General features: G+C 36.2%; 1 protein-coding gene across 3 annotated transcripts in view; it reads right to left on the bottom strand.

Moving 5' to 3' along the window:
• Positions 1 to 22,490, bottom strand: part of arid3c (AT rich interactive domain 3C (BRIGHT-like)) — a 169,200-nt gene that overhangs the window by 80,641 nt on the left and 66,069 nt on the right. Inside the window, exons 1-3 of one of the 3 annotated variants that reach the window (XM_059547889.1) lie at positions 17,432 to 17,886; positions 15,607 to 16,236; positions 7,344 to 7,430 (exon numbers count right to left, since the gene is read on the bottom strand). In XM_059547889.1, the coding sequence (XP_059403872.1) occupies positions 7,344 to 7,430; positions 15,607 to 16,236; positions 17,432 to 17,470 (756 nt within the window). In that variant the 5' untranslated portion in view covers positions 17,471 to 17,886. Of the gene's footprint in view, positions 1 to 7,343; positions 7,431 to 15,606; positions 16,237 to 17,431; positions 17,887 to 22,490 lie in introns of those variants that run through there. The other 2 variants (XM_059547891.1, XM_059547892.1) reach the window with 2 other exon arrangements.

Consider the following 22,490-nt stretch of genomic DNA (forward strand, 5'->3'; position numbering starts at 1 on the left):
GATGATCACAAAGCACACCATAAATCAACAGACATATGGAGTCAGTCTTTAAATGGCAGGAAATCACTGGCTTTATCTCGTCAATTCTCTTCACCTGTCATGATCACAAAGGGTGTATTGTCACATCACAGCATACGGCTGAGGGGGTGGGGCTTAAACCAACACATCCACTGGGCTCTTTTGTAACAAATTCTTGCCATACAAATAAGATGGATAAATAATAAAAAAAATAAGGTCAGCCCTGAGAGAGAAAGAGAGAGGAAGTGGACTATGAAGGGATGGAGGAGCAGGGGTGGGGATAAGAGGGAGGGGGTGGGATGGGGTCAGGCTATTAAATTTATGACTCAAAGTGCCACATCATCAGTGGGGGATGCCATTTCCTGCCAGAGAATGGGGTCAAATCTAGCATTGCAAAAGCAGATGGTACCACAAATTATACCTTCAAACATAACTCAAGTATTACTTGCTGAACATAACAACAAAACTCTTATTTATGCAAAAAAAAAAAAAAGTAAATAAAGAATAAGTGGTTAATAATTAGTGGTTCAACAGATCGTAGTTGATTGATTTGTACAGACCAAGCCCCAAGGTTTGGCACGCATGTGATCCGCAGATTAATTGCACAATTTAAGCATAATAGGGTGAAAGTTTATCAATTGTATGTGTTTACACACGCAAGTGATTTTAAACCATTTTATAAAAAGAAAAGGCGAATTGGAACTTGATTCGTTGCTTGTGCGTTGTTTTCTATCATGAAGCTAGCACACGCAAAGAGGCGCATTTGACAACGCGTAGGTATATGCCGGTATCAAATTTTCATGTTGCGATTAATGGCCATAATACAGTATAACATGTCTAACTGCGCACAAACACCGAACTGAATTATCTTTCCTGTCTCATTCAGTCCTTGCATTTGAACAGACGCATATACAAATAAAATTGACAAAATACTGATATCGACAATCACTGTGGCAAATGCAGTCTGTTGTGTCTTAAGTGAGCAAGAACAGCTGAGAAAGAAATTGGATGTGTACCATTAGGCTATATTGGATCCGTGCATCAGGTCTTAAAGTGGCAGCAGCTTAATAATAACTCCTGATGTCATTATGCTCATCAAACCACAAAACACGTTTTTGACAAAGACAAAAATTTTTTTTTACTTATACAGTGAACACTATGCAGTTTAATTTTACACTTAATTATTGCATTTCTGTATCTTAATACTACCAAACTCATTTGTAACATTGTTCTGATGTATTTAGCTATGCTTGTAATTTGTGTAGCCTATTTGTTTCCACTTTTACTGGCTGTTCACTTGTCTCTTTAATAATGTTCAAAATTTCTTAGGCTAAGAGTTTTTGCTGTGGTATCATACTTATGGAAAGCAAAGATACGTAGATTTTTTTCTTCTTGCTGATCCGAAAAACCATCAAAAACCGTAATATGATCTGAACCATAAGATGTGAACCTGTGATCCACTGAACCACTAGTAATAATCATAATTAATGCAATTTAATTTAGAGATCTGATACCCAAGATAATTCAGCTGATGTATAGACATCAAAAACATTCTTGGTTTTTATTTTTACAGTGCTACATTAACAAGTTTAAAATCACAACTGTTACATATTATCTGTGTTGTTCATCTAATAGGTCTAAACACCCCATTTATCTTATTGTAAATATGCTGATATAAGTGGAAGCATGATGCCACAGGCTAAACTGAAATATTTTGTGTTAAAACCAATATTATCACAACTTTTTTAGCATATCTTATTCAGGGGAAAAGAAGAAGTGAAATTAACCGTAACTCTTATTTGAAAACATTGCTAACACCCATCGTAGCTGGTCTGTTCTACACCATTGCTTTTGTAATATAATTTCAATTCATTGTAAAAAAAATTTATTAGATTGTTTGTACACTACAGTTTGAATGTTTGGTGTCAGTATGCTCTTATGCTCACTAAGGCTGCAATTATAGTATTATTTTATTACAATTGTAAGTAGTATTTTTTTTATTTTAATCTATTTTAAATGTAATTTCTTCTTGTGATGGAAAAGCAGAATTTTCAGCATCGTTACTCCAGTTTTAAGTGTCCCATGATCCTTCATAAATCATTCTAATATGCTGATTTGGTGCCCAAAAATTACCTTTTATTATCAATTTTGAAAGCAACGCAATCAATTTTGAAAGTGTTGCTTAATATTTTTAGAAGTCTTTTGTAACAAAATTCTTTACTGTCACTTTTGAACAATTTAATGCATCCTTGCAGAATAAAAGTATTAATTTCTTACATTAGCATATACAGTAGTAGTTTTTACACTACATGTTAGCTGAAATGTAAGCAATGCAATTACGTGTTACAATCTTAAATAAATATAAATATAAAATCCTTGTCATGCTCACTTCTAAATACCATCTGGAAAGGATCTGCTGAACAGCATTGGCCTGTCAAATTTACTGTTGATCATAAAACATTTATCTAAGCAGATGATACACAGCAGGAACACAACATATAAGCCAACAAAATGACACTGACGGAAAAGGCCTTTAAGTAACAGCTTTACGACACTAGCTTTGAATTATTGAAGAGAGGGAATATGAGTCGTGGTCAGCTCTGAGGAATACAGCACATTTCACCTGCATTCGAAAAAGAAGTGGAACAAACATGAGCTAGTTAGAAACACACACTGAAGCTACATGGAGATACAGTTGAGCAGTGAGTGATGGGAGGTGTAAGGTGTATATACACATACACACATCCACACACACAACACGCCAATGACAGACATCACACCATCCTAAGAAATGCATGTTGCAATATTCAATATTATATCTTTAATAAATTGTCATCGTCAAATGCCACACTACCGTATAGGTTTTAAGAATGAGAGTATTTTTCTACTGATCGCTTCATGGTATAGTGTGTGTCACGACTGATCGTTTCACTAACCCTTTCATCTCCTTAATGATCAATGACCAAGTGAGGAATCTATGCTCAGCGAGCCTAGTTTTATGGCGATGAGAGGGGGTGAGGTCTACATATAGGTCAAAGGTCATCAGAATCTGCTTATGCTAAACAGAAACGAAGAGTCAGCAACCCCATGTTAGATTTCACAGAGGCAAATGCTGATGGAAGAGGATCATGTTTCTCTGGGAGCCATCTTAAAGTGACAGTGACTTATTATTTTGTAATTAATAACTCACCCTCATGTTGTTCCAAACCCGTAAGACCTCCGTTCATCTTCGGAACACAAATTAAGATATTTTTGATGCATCCCGAGAGCTCTCTGAATCTTCCATAGACAGCAAGGGTACTACCACGGTCAAGATCCAGAAACATAGCAAGGAGATCAGTAAAATAATCCTGGTGACATCAGGGGTTAGACCGTAATTTTGATTAAACAACAATTCGCCTCCTCCACCCTAGCGCCATTTTGGAGAGTATCCACTGAATGTAAATTGTGCATGCTGTTTTGTGTCAGTTGCGCCACATAGATACGTTGTTTCCGTTAAAGTCAAAGCATCAACAACGTAAACAGCGTATCTGCGGAGAAGAATACAAAGCTACAAGAATACATTGAATAAAGTATTCTTGTATCTTTGCAAAATTAAGGTTGAGCCCCTGATGTCACCTGGATTATTTTACTGATCTCTTTGCTACATTTCATGACCATGATCATAGTAGTACCCTAGCTGTCTATGTCTATATATTACAATCCCAAACTGAATGGTCGTGTACTTCACCACGCAATTGTGTAGCTAGGTCGCTGTACAAGCTACTTCCTCTCAGCTATGTTGTACATTTTTATTGGTCAGCGATCACCCCCTGAGGAGGGGCCAGATTCAGTGCCAAGCCTTATGGTTTCTCTGATGCTACGAATTTAGTTCCTGCACCTAATCACTAACTCGAACCCAAACTGAAGAGGCCTTCACTGGATGTTTCTTTTTTTCTCAAAAAGGTTTGTTATTGATCTTTCGTCCCCCTTGTGAGCAGCCTTGAATATTCTGTTTCCTTCTGACTTCTTTTCTACAGTTTATCATGAGCGCTGAGGGGGAGAGAATAGAATCAAGTAAGGTAAACAAATTCCTTATCTTGTCAAAATTCTATTTAACTTCATTAGGCCTCATTCTAGGAGAAGTGGATAATGTCCTCTGTTGATAACAGTGGCTGCTTTTTAACAGTGTGGTCAATCATGATTGGACATATTTCGCACCCCAACAACTTAATTAATACACAAAAATTATGCATGGCTGCACTTTCATTTGTACACAGAAAAATCATCTTACATTATTTATGATTTCAGCAGGACAACTTTTACTCCTTTTTGTTCACTGGATAAACAAACTGTTGACATATACTATTTTAAGTAATGAGTTCTTGCTCTGTCACCCAGTTTAATGTGTTATTTGGTCAAAGATAGGAAGGGCAAACGAGAGTGAGGATGTACAACGCACTAGGTCAGCTCCGGATCTATGGAATTACGGGATATATCTGATTTGTATTGATTTAGCGAGGGCTTCAATCAGAATTTAGTGATTGCTTCCCTGTACCCCTTTGGAGGAGGAAGGGACCAGAAGGGATCTAGGGTATTACATGGATATGACTTTTAGTTCTATTAATCGAATTGTGTTCACCTATATATAAACCAGACACTAGCTGGAGTGCCTAGCTATTTTAGGAAAATAATTCTCACCTGTGAAACAAATAGAGGAAGATGGAGACAAAAAATGTAAACTAACAAACACTGAAGAAATTTGAATCTGTATTCTTTTTAAAAATTAATTTTAAAGTTTTTAATTTTCATACGTTTTTTGTTCACATAGAAAAATATCAAATCCATATCTACGGAAAAAAAATCAATTTCAAGCTGTCCCTTCCTCTGTGGAAGTGCTGTTATTTAACACAAACGAATGGAATGGAGTTCAGAGCGAAACAAATAAAGAAGTGTGATTGGTAAACGCAGGCATACAAACATTCAATACATGCTATCAGAGGATCCCGGTTCTCTTACCTAAAACTCTTACACAATATTGAAATAGTCCACAAATGGCGTGGATAAAAGCAGCCTCTACTCTTTACTTCATTGTGCACTTAAGGTCAGAGTCCATTTTGGTTTTGCTCTGCTGACATTTGGCATTTCATTGGTTCAGCACAGTCTGTTGTTACCATAATTCACAGAAAAAGCAGCAAAAATCATTATTTCATAGAATACATTTATGTTCCTTGATTTTCTGCTGAACATTAAGGATGATAACTATAAAGATAATGATAAAGATATAGTTCTAAAAATGGTTCTCAAAATTAAAGAATAGCAGAGTCTGCACCACAACTATAACGATAAAGGTACAGAGAAACCATATCGTTGGAATCATTTTCAGAATGATTTTTTCCATCTGATGAATGATAAAATATTGACAGCCAATCAGAATCCATCCTGCTAAAACAAGTTTGAGAATTTAAAGTTGCAGACGCATGTCCGCTTACAATAAACAGACAATATCGTTCGCTAGTATGGACGCTAAAATCATTATCTTTATAGTTATCGTTCTTGGTGTGAACTGGGCTTTAGTCTTTGGTGCTATACAGTAGAAAATATTGATATTTCTTAAATACAGACATGTTTTCTACGATACCATATATTTATAGGGTGACAAATGCATCTCACTGTTTAGAAATAGATATTTTCTAATGTTATTTATTGAATAAATCACTGAGAACCTGCACTCAGTGATAATAATTTGTCATTCTTAAACCTCATCAAAATATAACAAATCAGAACGAATAACTTTTATAAACAGCATAAACTTATTTCTGATTTATTTATTATGAAAACATAACAAATGACCTCGCAAATGTTTTTCTTTTTTGAACAGCATGTGAAACAGTGCATTCACTACGACCGGCAAACTGGAGGAAATCAAACCTTCCTGCTTCTGAGGATATCTGCTTGAGGAATAAAGTAAAAATAAAACACCAAAACTAATCTACAGATATTTAAGATAAATTTCAAAATACCCCCGCCACTCTGTTTATTCAAATTTCTTCATAAACCACATTTTAATGTCTGTGTTGCTTTTTATTGTAGAGTGGAAATATTTTAGGTTACAGCCTTCTTTAAAAACTGAACCAGACGGAAAAAACAAACCCCTCAGAGCAAAACGCGACACAAGCTTGTTTTCATTTCAAATATTTCATAGTTCCCTTCAGACCTGATAAATCATCTTTACAGCAGCAGGAAAGGAATCGGGTGAAGGGCAAAACCTGTAAAATAAACAATCCCTGGGATCCAGAGGAGTCTGATGCTGTTTAAACTATGAATTGTTCGCTGTTTCTCCACTGCCGTGGCACCAGCGAGCAGAGGTGTCTTTTACTGACTGCAAAACTTTTAGCATGGAGGTGTGGAAGTCAATGACATCCATGGCAATAGTACTGAAATTGCCCTTCTTAAATTAATGAAATGATCAACGGCTTTAAAACAGAGCTGTCTTCTGCATTAAAGTGTCTGCTGTAATTGAGGTTTCTTTCATGAAGGTGGGGAATGTTGTGTCACATGCCTGTGGAATTCAGGCTCTAACTGACCCTTGAATTCATTGCTGGCCATTAAAAACAAAGCAGGCCTTCTGCTGCATATGGGTTGTGAACTATATAGGGCACTGGCTGGTCAGATGAGCAGCACTTATTCATGAATTTAGCACTGGATTAAATTGGGCCTTGACAGTATCAAACTTTTGAGTTAGGACAGACATTACTTTGTCTTAGAGTTAGAAGTGGATGATTGATGCCTTAGCGGCTGAATTAATTCTTCACTCATATAAATCAGGTTATGTTAAGTGTTTTCACATTTAAAGAAAATGTCTGCGTTCATGCATGTGTTTTACATCTACCTCTGAATTGAGCCATTTTGACAGTACTACACTAGTATGCAGATTAGATGACATTTAAAGGGGTAGTTCACCCAAATATAAAAATGTTTCCATTATTTACTCATCATTCATTCATTTATTAAGATATTTTGAAAATGTTTTTTTCTTACAGTGAAAGCCAAAATAGTTCAGATCCACACAGCACTCTACTGACTTTCATTGTATGGACAAATATATATATATATATATATATATAATTGTGTGAACTGCCCCAAAGATTCCACACTATTGCTTTATCTGGCAGAAAAAAAGATTATTTGACTTTAACGCTATCATTCTCCAGACTGTCACTACTGTTTGGGTGGAGGGGTTGTTACAGGGAGGCCTGGGGCCAGTAAAAGGGGGAGTGATTGCAATTTGAACAAAGCAGAAAGACAGCAAAAATGAGGAATGGGGGGTGGGGGTGATTACTGACCTCCTGAATCAGAGACGAAGAGCCACCGCCACCGAAAGCAGCACTCGAATCTTTCAGCTTCCTCCCTGGCTCGCTGCCTTGGCCTGACTGAACACATGTCAAGGGCACAACTGAAATCAAGGGCTGAGATGTACAAAGAACTACATTTGACTCATGCTAATGAAGCCGGAAAAGAAAGACAGCATTTGTTTTAAACAAAGGTCACAACACAAATCATTCTGGTGTTAGTTGTTTTAGTAGCAGACACTGTACTAACAGGCAAGTGAGTTAGATTACACATAAACATTTGAATATTTGCATTCACACACAACAGGCCTTTCCTTTTTCCTTCCACCCCCATTATGCTCTTACATTCTTCTCCATTTCTATCCACTTAATATCTCCATTTTTTTCAACCCAAAAAAACCTGCAGTTTAGGGTCCATTATCCAAAAATTGCCTGTGGTATTAAGCAACAAGCTAATTGACTACTGTTACATGTGACCTTTAGCCTCGTGTGTCTCTGAACCAGACTGAGTTTACCCTCCATTTTATGAATGATTCAACTGCTAAGGAAAAGGGTGTTAACAACTAGTGTTACACTTTTACACAAAGAGACCAAACTAACACAAAGATATGTCAAACAAACATAGCAAAATAAATAGATTTGACTGAACATTGCTATTCAGTTTAGAGTAGGGATGCACGATCATGATTTTTCATGGCCGATTCCGATAACGATTTTTTACAAGCAAACTGGCCGATTCCGATTTTTTTAAAATCTTTAAGCAACAAACAAGAAAGAAGGAAAGTGTGCATAAACAAGATGTTTATTTGGTATTTAATAGGCCAAACTGGCTTTTGGCTATTGAAAACAATAACCGTAACCATCTGAAATTAACGACAGTAACTGAATAGTAAGTAGACTACATTCAGTACAAACATAGATGGTACAGACATCAGCATTTAGCTTTTGTTTTTGAATTGGGTTGAAACTACATAGAACTGGCCACAAATGAAAAGATTAACTGTAACGATGTGAAATTAAAGGCAACAACTGCATAGTTCTACAGTCCAAACAACACAATCATCACACATTCAATAAGATGTTTCTTAATCAGCATTCAGTATTTGTTTTAGTTTTTAAATTTGGTTTTAAATTAAAAAAAAAAAAGTTCTTTACCAGTGAGAATAAATAAAAGTGTGCTATATAAATACAATATTCCAAAATTTTAAAATCAAATAATGTTGGAACGAATAAAACAAAGATATAAAGTGTTTCATTCATCCAATTAAAAAAAAAAATTAGAGTAATGATTCACATCTATATTTTTTTACTTGAGCCAATGAAAAATAAATAACTTATTGTCTCAAGTAAAAAAAAATATAGATGTGAATCATTACCCTAAAATGTTTTTATTGGATTACTGAAACACTTTTTCTCAGTGTGTTACAGCAGATGATTTTTAAATCTAATTAAGTCGATGTAATTTAAAGGTAAAATAAAAAATAATCATCCTAATGCAGAACTTTCGTTTACTTCTGGCTTTTCAAACGTGTATGCAAGTTCTATTTTACGAAAAAAAAAAAGCATTTCAGTTTTGTCAGTTTAGTCTGTTTCGTTTCTCATCCAACACTTGAGAAGTTGATCTGAACATCTCTTCACGGTCTACTCGTGTTCAGGGCGTGGACCGGTACAGTATACGCTCGCACAGCTTTAGTGCGCGCAGGAAAGGGTTTCTTATTTGTGCGCCAGTACACCAACGGCTGATTGCTTCCTGAATGAAGCTCTGCATTTCCAGTGCTGAATGGCTGCCTGTGTCCTGCGCACAGATTTCAAAATACTTCCACACAAATGACATAGCGAACGATTACAATGTAGTCTGTGCAGGCGGGCGCACTTCCGGAAAAATCGGCCGAAAAAAAGACCAAAAACCGGCCGATTGCCGATCGCGTATTTTAAGCAAAACCCGGCCGCTTCCGAATTATGGCCGGTCAACCGGTGCCTCCCTAGTTTAGAGTGCACAGTAATCAATTATAACTGTACATTTTTAATGACATTCCCAGCTAATCAGGTGTAAAGCAAAAAAGTTCAGTAGAATAAAAGAAAACATTTCCATGTAGCTTTTGTCCTCACAAACCATGTATCTTTTTTATGTTATGCTAGGGCTGCACAGTTTGGGAATCTAATCTTTGTATAGAGGCACAATTTTGCCCAAAGAATTAAGATTATACTCTATAATAATATGACTATAAAATAATAATAATAAGAAGAAGAATATTACTATTGTGATAATTCACTGTAGAACAATAAATACTAGTACGTACTAATATTTATGTAGCTTAATTTTTACATAAACTAGTGTAAATTTGTTCAGTATTTTTTCAATATTTCTTCATTTTCAAATGATAAAACTATCTTTTTTTTCTTAAAGAAAATGCAGGGAGCCCATAAAGCTTTTCTTCTGTTGACAACAGACGGTTTATGACTGCTTCTCAAGTTCAGAAAGAGACAAATTATACGGCGTTCCCTTAAGAGCAATTAATCAACTAGTCTTTCAGACAAGCCACCAACTAGTCAGTTTTGCACATCGCTTACATTAAAATGCATCTTCATAATGTGATTGTATTACATCACACAGACATTTCATGCTTAGTGTGGTCAGACAAATTGCTTGTCACGAGACGGGGGGGGGGGGGGGGGGTTATATTAGCATTTGCTGAGTTTGATCGTTACCCTTTGACTTTTCCAAGCTACAACAGAAAGAGTCCAAGTAAAATCTAAATTTCTTTTAACATGTGACATCTACATCAAAGAGGCAAGCCAAACTAATCAATCCCCCTGCATGGTAAAATGTTGTTAGGTAACTTACTGTAAATAAATGTGCTTCATATATATTTAGTCTAAAAAAATTCAACATTCTATGAATAATTTTAAATGCTACAAGTGAATTTAGGAATCACAACATTATAATGTACAGTATGAAAAATAATCTACATTTATTAAGACATTTGTAATTTAAAGGTGTTATTAAATTATTAGTGGTTTTAAAGATAAAGCGTAAGTGAATTCTATAACATGGCAATGGTAATGTGCCAAGTGGTCTACAACTGCCTGAGATATATACTGTAAGATACTGATACATTGTGCATTCCTTCCGAATATATGATAGTTACACCAATACAAGTGTAACATATAATAGTAAAAATTAAAAACATTTTTAAATAAAATCATTTAAGCACATTTATCAGCCTCTTGCTCAAACTACAGTAAAAAAGTTGCATTCATTCAGAGTTTGTGTGATGACCGATGGCATTAAAATGGAATGCTCTTACTTAGCCGTATGACTGTTTTTGTTATTGCAGTCAGCGAGTAAGATGTTGACGTACAGTAGCTCTATGTCTGGGTCTGTTACCAGTTCTGAATGTTTAGTATGGTTAATGTTCGGAGCAGGATTTTCAGATTACCTGCTGATGACATGTTCAACATGGATTTATAACAGACCACCAAGCTAAAGCAGGCTCTTATGTATAAGGAGATCTAAAACAGAGAAGACTGGCATTCCATCAAATATTTCCACTTACAGCACACATCCAAAATGAACCTGCCACAGCTGTCAGAAGGCCTGGGTTAGCTCATACCACAGAAGGCTAACAACATTAATGCTTAGTAAAAATCACAACCTCTGTGCCATATGGAGAACTGGCTCCATGCATGTGTTTTAGCTTGAGACTGCATGCTGGGGAACTTAATGGCTCTCAGGACCCCAAAACATGTGAGCAAAGCAGTGTAATCAAACAGAAGGGGATACCGTAGGGGTGGAGCAGGCCTGTAAACTCAAATAATGTTTTGTGTTGACTCTGGAGTTACTGTGTGTGTATGTGTGTGGATTTCAAAAAAGGGGCTCCAAGCATTTTTATGAAGGTATAAATGGGCTTGAATTCAAGCGTGTTACTTGAGAAGACTTTAGGACAGGCTATTTACATATATCAACAGACTAACTGCAGAGGCTCATGGGTTAGGGCTGTGTTGGCTGCAAATAGCCTCTGTCTCTCACTTAAACAAGTTTTTATTTTTTTTTTCCTTTTCAAAAAAGTGTCCAGCAAAACAAAGAGGTGCGTATCTTTGAACCCCTGCCCGATGAAAACATTTGTTTAACCACAAAGACTATTTTGCCTTCCTGTCTGGGGGGGAACTTTGTCTTCCCTTCAGTCATTTCACAATTGCCTCATTTCCTATTTTCTCCAAGAGATGTTTTGCTTAATTGTGAGTGTTTTCGAGTGAATTAGGTCATCACTGGCTGCCTCGAAAACTCATTCATCTCTTTTGAACGGCATTTTAAAAATCCAAAAAGATCATTCTGAATTTACACAGGTTTGTAATGATTATTTGTAAAAGATTCAACATCCAAACTGTCTCTTCTTAACTCAAAACAAACAAAACAAAGTTCAAAGTTCAGAGAGTGCTAATACCCTCTAAGCCAAAAGACAATACATTAGTAGACTAATTTTACTAAAGTGGACTGGAGTAGCAAAGACAACCCTCCCTTTCCACAAGCTTCTGTAGTGAAACCTAACACCACTGCTGGGTTTCCTCTACTCCGTTCAGCCCTGCCCAGCCCCCTCTATGGTCCCGTAAAAGACTTGTTATGGGAAAAAGCCATTCTTTGAGTTTTTTTATGTTTGCAAAACATGACCGAGTGATACAGAGAAGGGGATCAAACATATGACCTGAAACCAAAGTGGAGGTCTTACTGAGCAATCAAAAGATGATATTTGCTGAAGGGAAAAAGTACACTCTGTATTTTAGTGAACACATTTGATATGTGCTTCAAACAGGTTGAGATATAGAGCCTGCTTATCCAGCATATTAACTCTAAATTGGAATGTGTTTAACATTACATACACTATTATTCAAAAGGTTGGGGTTAGGGCTGTGCAATACAGGCAAGAGTCGACACAGGTTGCGCGCGTGCGTCAAGCCTCATCCATACTGCCAGATGCGCTTGTGGAGATTTGCGGTGAGGTGCGCGCGAGAATATAACCGAGCGTTATGAAACAGGCTGTGTGAGTGCGGCAATTGTGAACGGTTCATCTGTGAAGTGGGATTCACACCGTGTGGGGAAGAGAGGGGAGAGTATGAGAAGCATTCAGAGACTCAGGCTGTTTGTGCGGTCTTCTGAATTGGGAATAGCGAACATGCAATAAGAGATGCTCTTGATGCATTGTGACTCACGCAGCTCTTGTAAATTATCTTTTTTGTTCATTGTCTGTCTTTTCAAAGCTTAAGTTACATAACTTTTTCTTTAGTTTTAATTTGCCTAACTATTGACCTAACCCTATAGACGCCATAATCCCACTCTGTCTCTCTCCTGCTTTCTTTTTTTCCTTTTTTTTATGGTGGGAATTTACACAGTTGGTTAGAGCATAGCTGATTGGGGAGAACAGAAGTGCGCTCACTCTATTGGTTAGTAAGACTGTCACTCAAGACTGACAGTCATGCATATGCTCTACAGAGTAATATCGCGTCCACATCGCAGGCTTTTGCGATTAGCAAATCGCAACGTCTCAAATCGTGATTTCCATTCGATTTCGATTAATCGAACAGCCCTAGTTGGGGTCAGTAATATTTTTTCAATGAATGCTTTTATTCAGCAAAGATGCATTCAACTGATCAAAAGTGACAGCAGAGAATTTTATAAAAGATTTGCCATTTTAAAAAAGTGCAAAAATATTTACAAAGAAATTTCTCACAAAAATTTTAAGCAGCACAACAACTTTGATTATAATAAGAAATGTTTCTTTGGCACCAAAACAGCATATTAGAATGATTTCTGAAGGACCATGTGACACTGGAGACTGGAGTAATGTAAATTCAGCTTTGTCATCACAGGAATAAATGACATTTCAAAATATATTACAATATGGAACTGTTATTTTAAATTGTTAGAATATTTCACAGTATTACTGTTTATATTTTATTTTATTTTTGATCAAATAAATGGAACCTTGGTGAGCATGAGAGACTCAAAAATATTTTTACATTTTACTAATCCCAAACCTCTATTATAAACTCAAATATTACTTATGTTTTAAAACTTAATTTGTTAGAAAAATAATGCTTTAATAAGTTTGCTATTTTAAAGTATATAAAAACATCTGTGCAATGCAATGCAAAATCCTTCTGGTATTTCAGTGCATACATCTAACAAACACTGCATATGCAAAAGTATAGGGCCAGTAAACATTTAAGTATGAAGCAATGTTGGTCCAGAATGTGATTCTCTTTGTGGACACACACACATTTAAACATGTTTGTCTGGCTAGACTGTAGTGAAGTATGCCGTTTGTTCCTATTTCGTAATGGCTTGGCTTTGAGCCGACCCATATGCAGCCGGAGAGGGATATCCCAGCATTATTGGGAGGGAGCCAGGTTGGAATGCTACCACGTCTAGCTTCCTGCATTCTTGCCAAAACTCTACGCAACTACTTGCTTTTTTTCCTCTCCCTTCACTGTTTCTTTGACAATAAACAGCCGTTTGATAACCGGTTTAACTTTGTCTCTTCCAATCCTTTCGCTGTCTGGCTCTCTCTCCTATATATTCTGTTTTCCTTTGATGAATCACTCATTTCTAACATCAGTCCACATCTAGCTTAGGCTTGACTAAAAGAGGAATGAATTTATAACATTATAATTGAGAGTTATTTAGATTATTGGGTTTAGTTTTTAACTAAGGAATAATGTACAGAAACATAAATGAAAGATAATGAAAACACTTTGGGCTGACTTATAAAATTATTTCCAAGATAAGTAATTGTCTGTATTTAATACTGTATTCAAATACTGAAACCAGGAATTGGTCCCAATTAATATTAATGCCAATCGATTTGTAAATTCCTCTAAAAAGTCTTTCTTATTTTAAGAAACCATTTCTAGCATTTTTTAAAGTACAGTGGCTCCAGTCAGTCTGCTAAATGCTATCGGCATCCTTATATTGTTTCTGCATTTCACTTGATTCGTCCAAATAGCTCAAAAGTGATTACAAAATGCACGTCCTCGACTTCTGCAAAACCACACTAATTGTGTTGTGTAACACTGTCCTTAGTTTTTTTAAGCAAATGTTGTGGTTGGTATTATTCTTATACCTGTATGATCAAAAAACTACATACTAATTTGTTTTTTTTGTTAAAGTTCTTTATAAATCTAATAGTGAAACACAACTTTTAGAAATTAAAACCCAACATATAAGACCACATTATTAAAATAAAGTTGACCTCATTTGAGATCTTTCTTCTTTTTTGTATTGTTTGTCTCCATTTCATAACATTGAGTCAAAACAGCTGTCCTTATTCAAACAAAATTGTTCCCCTTACATTAAGCGAGTACTTACGCTAATGCAGCCGCTAATGTGCATGTCTCATTTGGCCAGGTCTCTGAATGATCCATCATAAATAAGGAATGACAAGTCCATCCAGATTCATTCTGCATAGATCTGTGTTTGTTTAAGAGACTCACTGTCAGTGTATCACTCTAAATTTTCCTTTGAGAATATAGTGGAGCAAAACTGCTGCAGCATAACTATGAAACATTCTTGTGCATAACCCTGAATATCCAGTGTACAGGTGTACTGTACAAGCAACCTTGAATAACTCAAATGCAACCAAAGCCATCAAACCAGACTAACATTTTGCACTTCTGCACATCAACAGCAAAGACTTTAATAAAAAACATATTTGCTCTTTATGCTTTCTGCAAAAATGCGTTTAAGACCTAAATTATTAAATGGTCACTATTTAAATATTTTGAGCAATTATTTAAACAATGAATAATTTTTTCTGCATCAAAATTAAAAGTATTTAAAAGAGTGAAATTACTACAGGTTGCAATTTTGATTTTACATAAAAATGCAATTACATTTTTTGAAAATTTAAGTGCTTAGTCTGCAGACTGTATATGTATATATGCTAATGAAGAAACTAGACAATGAAGCAAGGATCAATCCTGATATAGTTGAACTTAATGTATAATGTCAATGCATGATGCAAGTGTCTGGACAGTATGGTTTTTATTAAGATTAAGCATTAAAATTGTAATTGTAATTGTAACAACTAGCTGTGTCGCCCTGAATGATACTGAGGCTTATGCAAGTAGTTTCACACAGGATTGAACCCAATCTCACTTCAAGCTTTCAAACTTTACACATTAGTAATCACCAGAGTTCAACAGAGTGCACATTCAAGGGTTAAGGGACATCATTACTAGAATCTATCACTCATGAACATACCTGTTTGAACTGCTCCTCATAAGTCCATTCGTGGTGCTGTGATTGTGCTTGCGGTGCCAAACCACTCGGTGATTCAGTCTGTCTGGGAGCTGAATAGGTTGGCTGGACTCTGGACAGAAGTATCGGGGTACTTTTTGGAGACTGCCCGTCACCGGGATAAACAGCATGGTGTGGTGGGTAATGAGCGAGGGGTCCTTCCATGTCTTCATCCCCTCCAGCCTCATTCATACTGTCATCTTCCTCCAAGTCGCGGTCTTCATCATCCATGCCGCGGTCCAGGTCTGGGTCGTCCTCCTCATCATCATCGATGTCGGAGTCGGCTGTGAGCTCGTGTGTCTGGCCGGAGCTCGAGTTCGGGGCTCCCGCAGCGAACGCTCCCCTCACCGCTGCTTGATAGTGGCGGAAAGCGATAGCTTGCTGGTGAATCTGCGACTCCACCATTGATCTGATTTCTTTCTCCTTGTCGGCTTGGCGGAGTTTCTCCTCCAGGGCGAGTCGAGCCGCCTGCTGCCGCTGCAGGTTCTCCATGACCGCCTCCAGCTTCATCCCGCTGCCGCCGCTCGAGTGACTGTGAGCCCCGGAGGAGCACACCAGCAGAGGAAGAGAGCTCGCCGACGAGAAAGCGGCTTGCTGTGGTCAACAGAAGGCAAATGTCACTACAAATTTGAGCTGGAAGCAGAATTAAGGGTGACTTCGTGAAGTCAGACCCCCTTAATTAAGCCTTAAACCCCCCTCTCCAGAAAAAAAAAAAACAACAACAACTAAATGGTTTGGGGGGGTAAAGTAAAAATTATTTTTCATACAAACAGTTGGCTTTATAACAAGTATAAAAGTTATAATTACAGTTAGTCAGACCACGTATATTTAGCTATAATAAAAAAGGCGGTAACAAACATAAAAGGTCGTCAGAAGATGTAACGTTAACCGTAAAAACGCTTTTTACGCGCTACCCATTACGATTCAGGCAGATCAATAAAGCATAAAAATATTATGTATGACATTATTGTAGGATACTTTCACATATCAGAACTACAATCACAAAATGTGTTGCTTTTAAAAGTATTTTTGATAATTGATGTTTAGCTTTGGTAAAATTACAAATTCGCGGTGCACAAGAAGAGACCCGAGAGAGTGTTCACGAACATTCCATTTACATTTTATAGTTTAGCAGAATGGACGTAAAAATATAACAAAAAAGTCACCCTATATGTAGAACCTATGTGAATAATTAGGTAGCCTTAGCTTACTTCACTAAAGATAACAAAACTATTTATATCTTGAAAAAGACAAAACGTATAACTGATGCACACTGCAAAATCCTTTCAATCCTTTCATGTCTGCCATTCATTTAACTTGTAGCTAACGTGTTATTTTTACTCGATTTTACTCTTTAGTGAGCTAATTAAAATAGTCGGAAAAAGTAAACTCATCACTACAGGCAACTTTTTTTTGCGTATATTTTTCTTATATTAAAATGTTCAAATATTATTACCGAGTTCATAAGATAAAATTACTTATGAAAATTACCTATGGAAATGATTCCACTAACAGAATAAACTATCTGACGGTCTGCACTGTAATTGCACGCAATGTCACATTTCTGATGTGATGTAAAAAAAACGACCTCGAATTATTCAAATTATGTAAGATATAATGTATATGCTGTGTTGCTAGCTATAAGTCGAATGGCAACGTGTTCAGCGTAACACAACGTGCGTACAAACATCTAAGTGCAGTAAATATTGAATTCAATATCTAAAATACAGTGACAGGCTAAGCATAACGATATCTATATTCTACCTGAGGAGCAAGAGCGCATGCTTACCAGTGCAGATTTAGTTGCTATGCTTGTGTTGTCAACCATGCTTCTCCCGTCAAATGCGACGAATTTGCTCAACAGTGACCTTTTTCCCCAAACAAAGTCAGAAGAAGTGCTTGTATTTCCGTCTCAACATCTAGATGTGTGTCGCGAAAGCAAAGAAATAGCTCTTTATGGAAACGGTTTCGCGACGCGCTCGCGCTCTTTGAGCGATTTGGCAACAAGTGGCTGTAACTGTAGCGAGAATGACCTCTGAAGACTAAAGATCAGATCAGTCCTGCCTCCATCTGCTCTCTACACGTCAATAGACGTGGATATAAGGCAATCAGGGCAGGGTCTGCACTAAGCCAACAGAAATTCAGCTGAGCAGCGAATAAGATCAGCTTCCTGCGCGCGCTTCTCTTCAAACACAGCAATTCAAACTTCATTTGAAACTCATCGAACGCTTACCACATTCTACACATTTTAACTTAAAACGAATGCTCCGCCTTTAAGAGTTCACGGTGTAGAAAATGTGGAAAGATCTATCCAGCAGTTTAAGAGGGCTTTGCATGCGTGAAACGCAAATGATAAAGTAAGCTATATAATTATAGCCTCATCTTTCTCACGCGTTGTTCCTCAAAACAAATGTACGCATACATTTATGTTTCTGAACAAGATTAGCGAAAGATAGTTGGTTTTAAGGTTTTACATATGTTGAAAACACGATTTGAAATAACCAGCTGGTAAAAAATTTCATGTGCACGCTGTGTATTGGTTTTTTTTTTTTTGCATCTTATTCTCTGAAACATAATCCTCACACGCTCTGTTAACAATGCGTTAAAACATGAGGTCACTGAACATACAAAAACTCCAGATTAAATTTTAAGATGTGCAATTTAGGTAGTGATTAATTTTTTTTTTTACGTAGGCTATAATGTGCAGCTAATGTTCACTCATGCAGAATAAAAGTCCGTTCACTACATTACACCAGCATGTAGAGGGACATGAATAGTACAGATAAATATCATTATGAGTGTTGGTCTCCTGTAAATACATCCTTCTGACTGCAGAACATATAATTGCCATTCATCATGCCATTATCCAATATTTGTAATTCTATGAACTGAATAAACAGACTTATGATTGAATTCCATGATAGATAGATAGATAGATAGATGATGTCTGAATAAGTTCATATAGCACTGAACAACAGGCGATTTCTCCCATGACCCCTGCTCTCTGATTATGATGAAATAACCTATTATCTTTTGACCCCAATAACTCCTTAGAAGAATGCTGTGTTGCTTTATGCCCTCAAACCATTGAGCAAAATTGATAATCATTCCACAGTTATAATCCATTCAAGTTAAAGCAAGGCTAAGGTCTTGCACTGACACTGATAAGGCTAGAATGATGGTTAATATGTTTGACACAGTGAACTGTGATCAGAGGAATCTCTTAATGACAGGTTTGAATTCATGAACGTTACACAATACTGCGATTATAATATTTGCATATCTTGGAACAACGAGACTTTTTAGTTAAAGCTATAAGATATGTTGAGACACATGCCAGAGATCTAATGCAATGGTTAAAAAAATAAAATAAAAATAGTCAGACTGAGGTAACTGTTGCTAAGGTTATGTAAACAAAACATCTCTTCCAACAAAGAGAGGTAACAAACAGCTCACTGGATTAAAATTCATAAAATGAAATAAATGGTGTGAGTAATGTGTTATTTAACATCTCCACCTGCTGTTCATATTCGGTAAATACATGTAAAGTATGCTTCAATTGAAAGCCTTCAGTGAGAGCTCCATGTGATTCTTATATTTGAGAAATTAATGTCAGATATTTTAAAAGAGGATATATATAGTTTTCCACATTATTAAGCCTTATATATATTATTTATCACAACATGGCTAATAATCCAGTTTCAGCTATACAATTACTCAATAAAATAAAAATGACTCGTCATATAACTTACTGAAAACCTGTCATTGTTTTTCGAAGCACTCACATTTTTAGAAACACTTAGCTAATGAAAACATAAAAGCATTTGGGACTGGCATCAGCTCTAAGATGACAGCTAAGTAAATTCAATAACACTAACACAATTGGGTGCTTAATAGATAAAGCACAATGGTGTGATTGTGAGAAAAATAGCATCACCAGCAATACAAATGTATTTTGGTTTGTTGCTGCATCATCTGTGGCCCGGGACACTGATAGGCTGCATTCCCTTTGAGCAGGTGAGCTCGGAGAGTAATTAGGCAATTGCAGCAGGCACATAATAAAGGTTATGAAATGTATTTTTTAAAGGTTACTAAGAAATAAACCACAGTAGTGTTTTAACATTAGTGATCAATTACAAATGCATGCATGCGTAAAAGACTGAAGACCTTTAGATTTTTTTCAGCTCACCAGAATACAAGTGATTGACATAAACAGGAGAGTTAGTAAATATGTTGACCAAGACCTGCATATTTAAGTTAACAGTTGAAAATGAAACAGTGGATAATTAAATCAATACTGATCAAGGTTATTGATCACTGAAAACTTTGGTCAGTGTATAACAATAATTGTGCATCTTAGTTTTTCCAATGCGTTCAAATTATTATTTCATGCAAAGCAAGTACAAAAATCCATCTTTTTAATTCAGGCTACATAACTGATGAACACATTAACTCATTCTTTTGTTTATGTTGTAAGTTTTTGAAATGTTGTTCAAATCAGTTCCAGCTGATGTGGTCCTCTAAATGCTATGTGAAATAACCTGTTTCACAATAACACAAGTCACCTTTATTTTTTATATAGCACTTTATACAATACAGATTGTCAAAGCAGCTTTACAGTGTTAAATAGGAAAATAGTTTGTCAATAATGCAAGAGGACAATAATCATAATGTATGTACGTATCATACACAACTAACATGTGTCTCTACTGTAATGCATGGTGTATGTGTGTGTGTGTGTGTGTAAATGCCTGAAACACACTCGTAAGACAGTACTGATGTCGTTGTGTTGAAAAGTCTGTGGGTTAAAAGGAAGGCTAGCTACTGTAATTACATCTCTTACTCTCTATCTGAGTGCATTTTGGCTAATTATTCTCTCCCTCGTGACTCATGGCCACTGTAGCATCTAAAAACCAATTTCTAGGTATTTATGAGCATTAACGCTGGGAGGTGAGGCTTTCAAAGAAAAGCATTATTGGACTGGCATGTTAGGAAATGCATCCAAAGCTGTATTAAAATGAGTATAATGTTAAGAATTAAACTTGTTCTAAGGGTGCATGCGTGTAAAGGTTTACCTGTGTTCTTTGTGTAAACCAAATTAGTTTATTATGTTCAGTACTTATGTGCATACTGCAAAAACTGAAAGTTCAACCTGAGATTAAAATAATTAGTGTGAGTGATGAAGAATTTCCAAGACTAATTCAGTCTGATGATTAATCTCTGGAAAGGTGCACTTTAAGTAACATTGCTCTGATCAGTCATTTTATACTGTGCGACTTATACTGAGAGTCAATCATGATAAAATAAATTCCATAAGTAAAGGTTTCCATTAAAGGGGAATTACAGGGGGATAATGTGAGACTGATCATATGAGCTCAACAAGTTAACAGTCAGGTTAACACACAAAAATCCAATAAGTTCAAATGTGTTTGTGGGCCATAAAGACAATTACATTTCAGTAAAATGTATTGATTCTGCTTTGCTTGACAATATCAAACATGGTCACTGAATAACTGAACTGAACTGATCTGAAAACCGCTACTATATTATCTTCTATAGAGTGTCTTTTTAGCTCAAATGGAAGTCTTAATTCTAATTAAAATGAATAATTAATTTATCCCTTTTGTTGACACTGGCATGGGTTTTTTACTGTTTACTACTGCTTTGAAGCAATTTGTGATGTATTGCTGTTTTCTTAGATGCCTTTGAGTGAAACAGCCAGTAGGTGTCTTCAAAAACACAACTGTAGTTCAGCAACAAGTCAGCAGGTACCTGACAGTTATAATATAAACTGCTGCTTAAGAAGTGATTAGAAAGGCATGCAAAGTTCCTTACACACAGACTTACATATAAAGATTTCTGCCTTGTTACAATGAGATAAAATTTGTTTTTAATAATCACTAGCTAAAACTGTTTCTTTTGTAAGCCTGAACACTTCTGGACAGATCCACTTTTGCATTCTTTTCCATTTGGAGACTATAGTTTTCAATCTGGTTATGGATTAGTGGTTATGAATGTTTTCGTCTGTGTTTTTCTTCTCCCTTTGATCGTGGCATTATGTACTTTCTGAGTGTTTGTGATTCTGGCAAATTCTGGCAAATTTCCTCAGATGTCGAGAGTACAAATAAGTGATGTTTATATTGAATTAATTTAATAACAGGGCAATTAACCTTTAGTACAGTGTCTTGGTGTCTGATAACTTTTTTTAAAATAATGCATCAATTCATTAAAGTTTTTTAGTCTAAAATGAGATTGCAAAGAAAATGAGAAACCAAGGGATGAGGTGGCACTTTCGTGTTTGACATCTCTTTACTATTAGAAACCATGACTTTGCCAACCACGAGCTAGAGACCTTAATCTAGCATAATCAGGATTAATGAACAAAGTCCACTGACAGATGGCTTCAATTACGTGTGCACTGTAATACATTTAAGAGAGAAAAAATTCAAAACAAGTATACCTTAGGGAAATATATATATATATATGAAAACTTTAGGGAACAGTTTTGTGATTCAGTAAGCACATCGATCCCATGGGAGAACTACACCCAGCACAACAGAATAAAAGACACTTATCAGCATATTGCATCTCAGGAAATAGGGAGTCTGATATTTATGTGGGAGTACAGTAGGTGTGCCAGGGCTGTTGTTGTACTTTATCCATTAGATAATTACAGGGACATACTTCACTGCAGTTCTCTGAACGAATCTTGTGCTGTTATCTTTATATCGATTTTGTTTATCCAGTCTGCATTTGTAATACCTATGTGGGCAACCAAAAGAGCAGGGATTCAGAACAGTCTCGTTGTCTGAAGCCACAGACTCAGCGCACCATTTAGCAGTGACGTG

The sequence above is a fragment of the Carassius carassius genome, chromosome 4 (genome assembly GCF_963082965.1).
Source record: "Carassius carassius chromosome 4, fCarCar2.1, whole genome shotgun sequence".
NCBI lineage: Eukaryota > Metazoa > Chordata > Actinopteri > Cypriniformes > Cyprinidae > Carassius > Carassius carassius.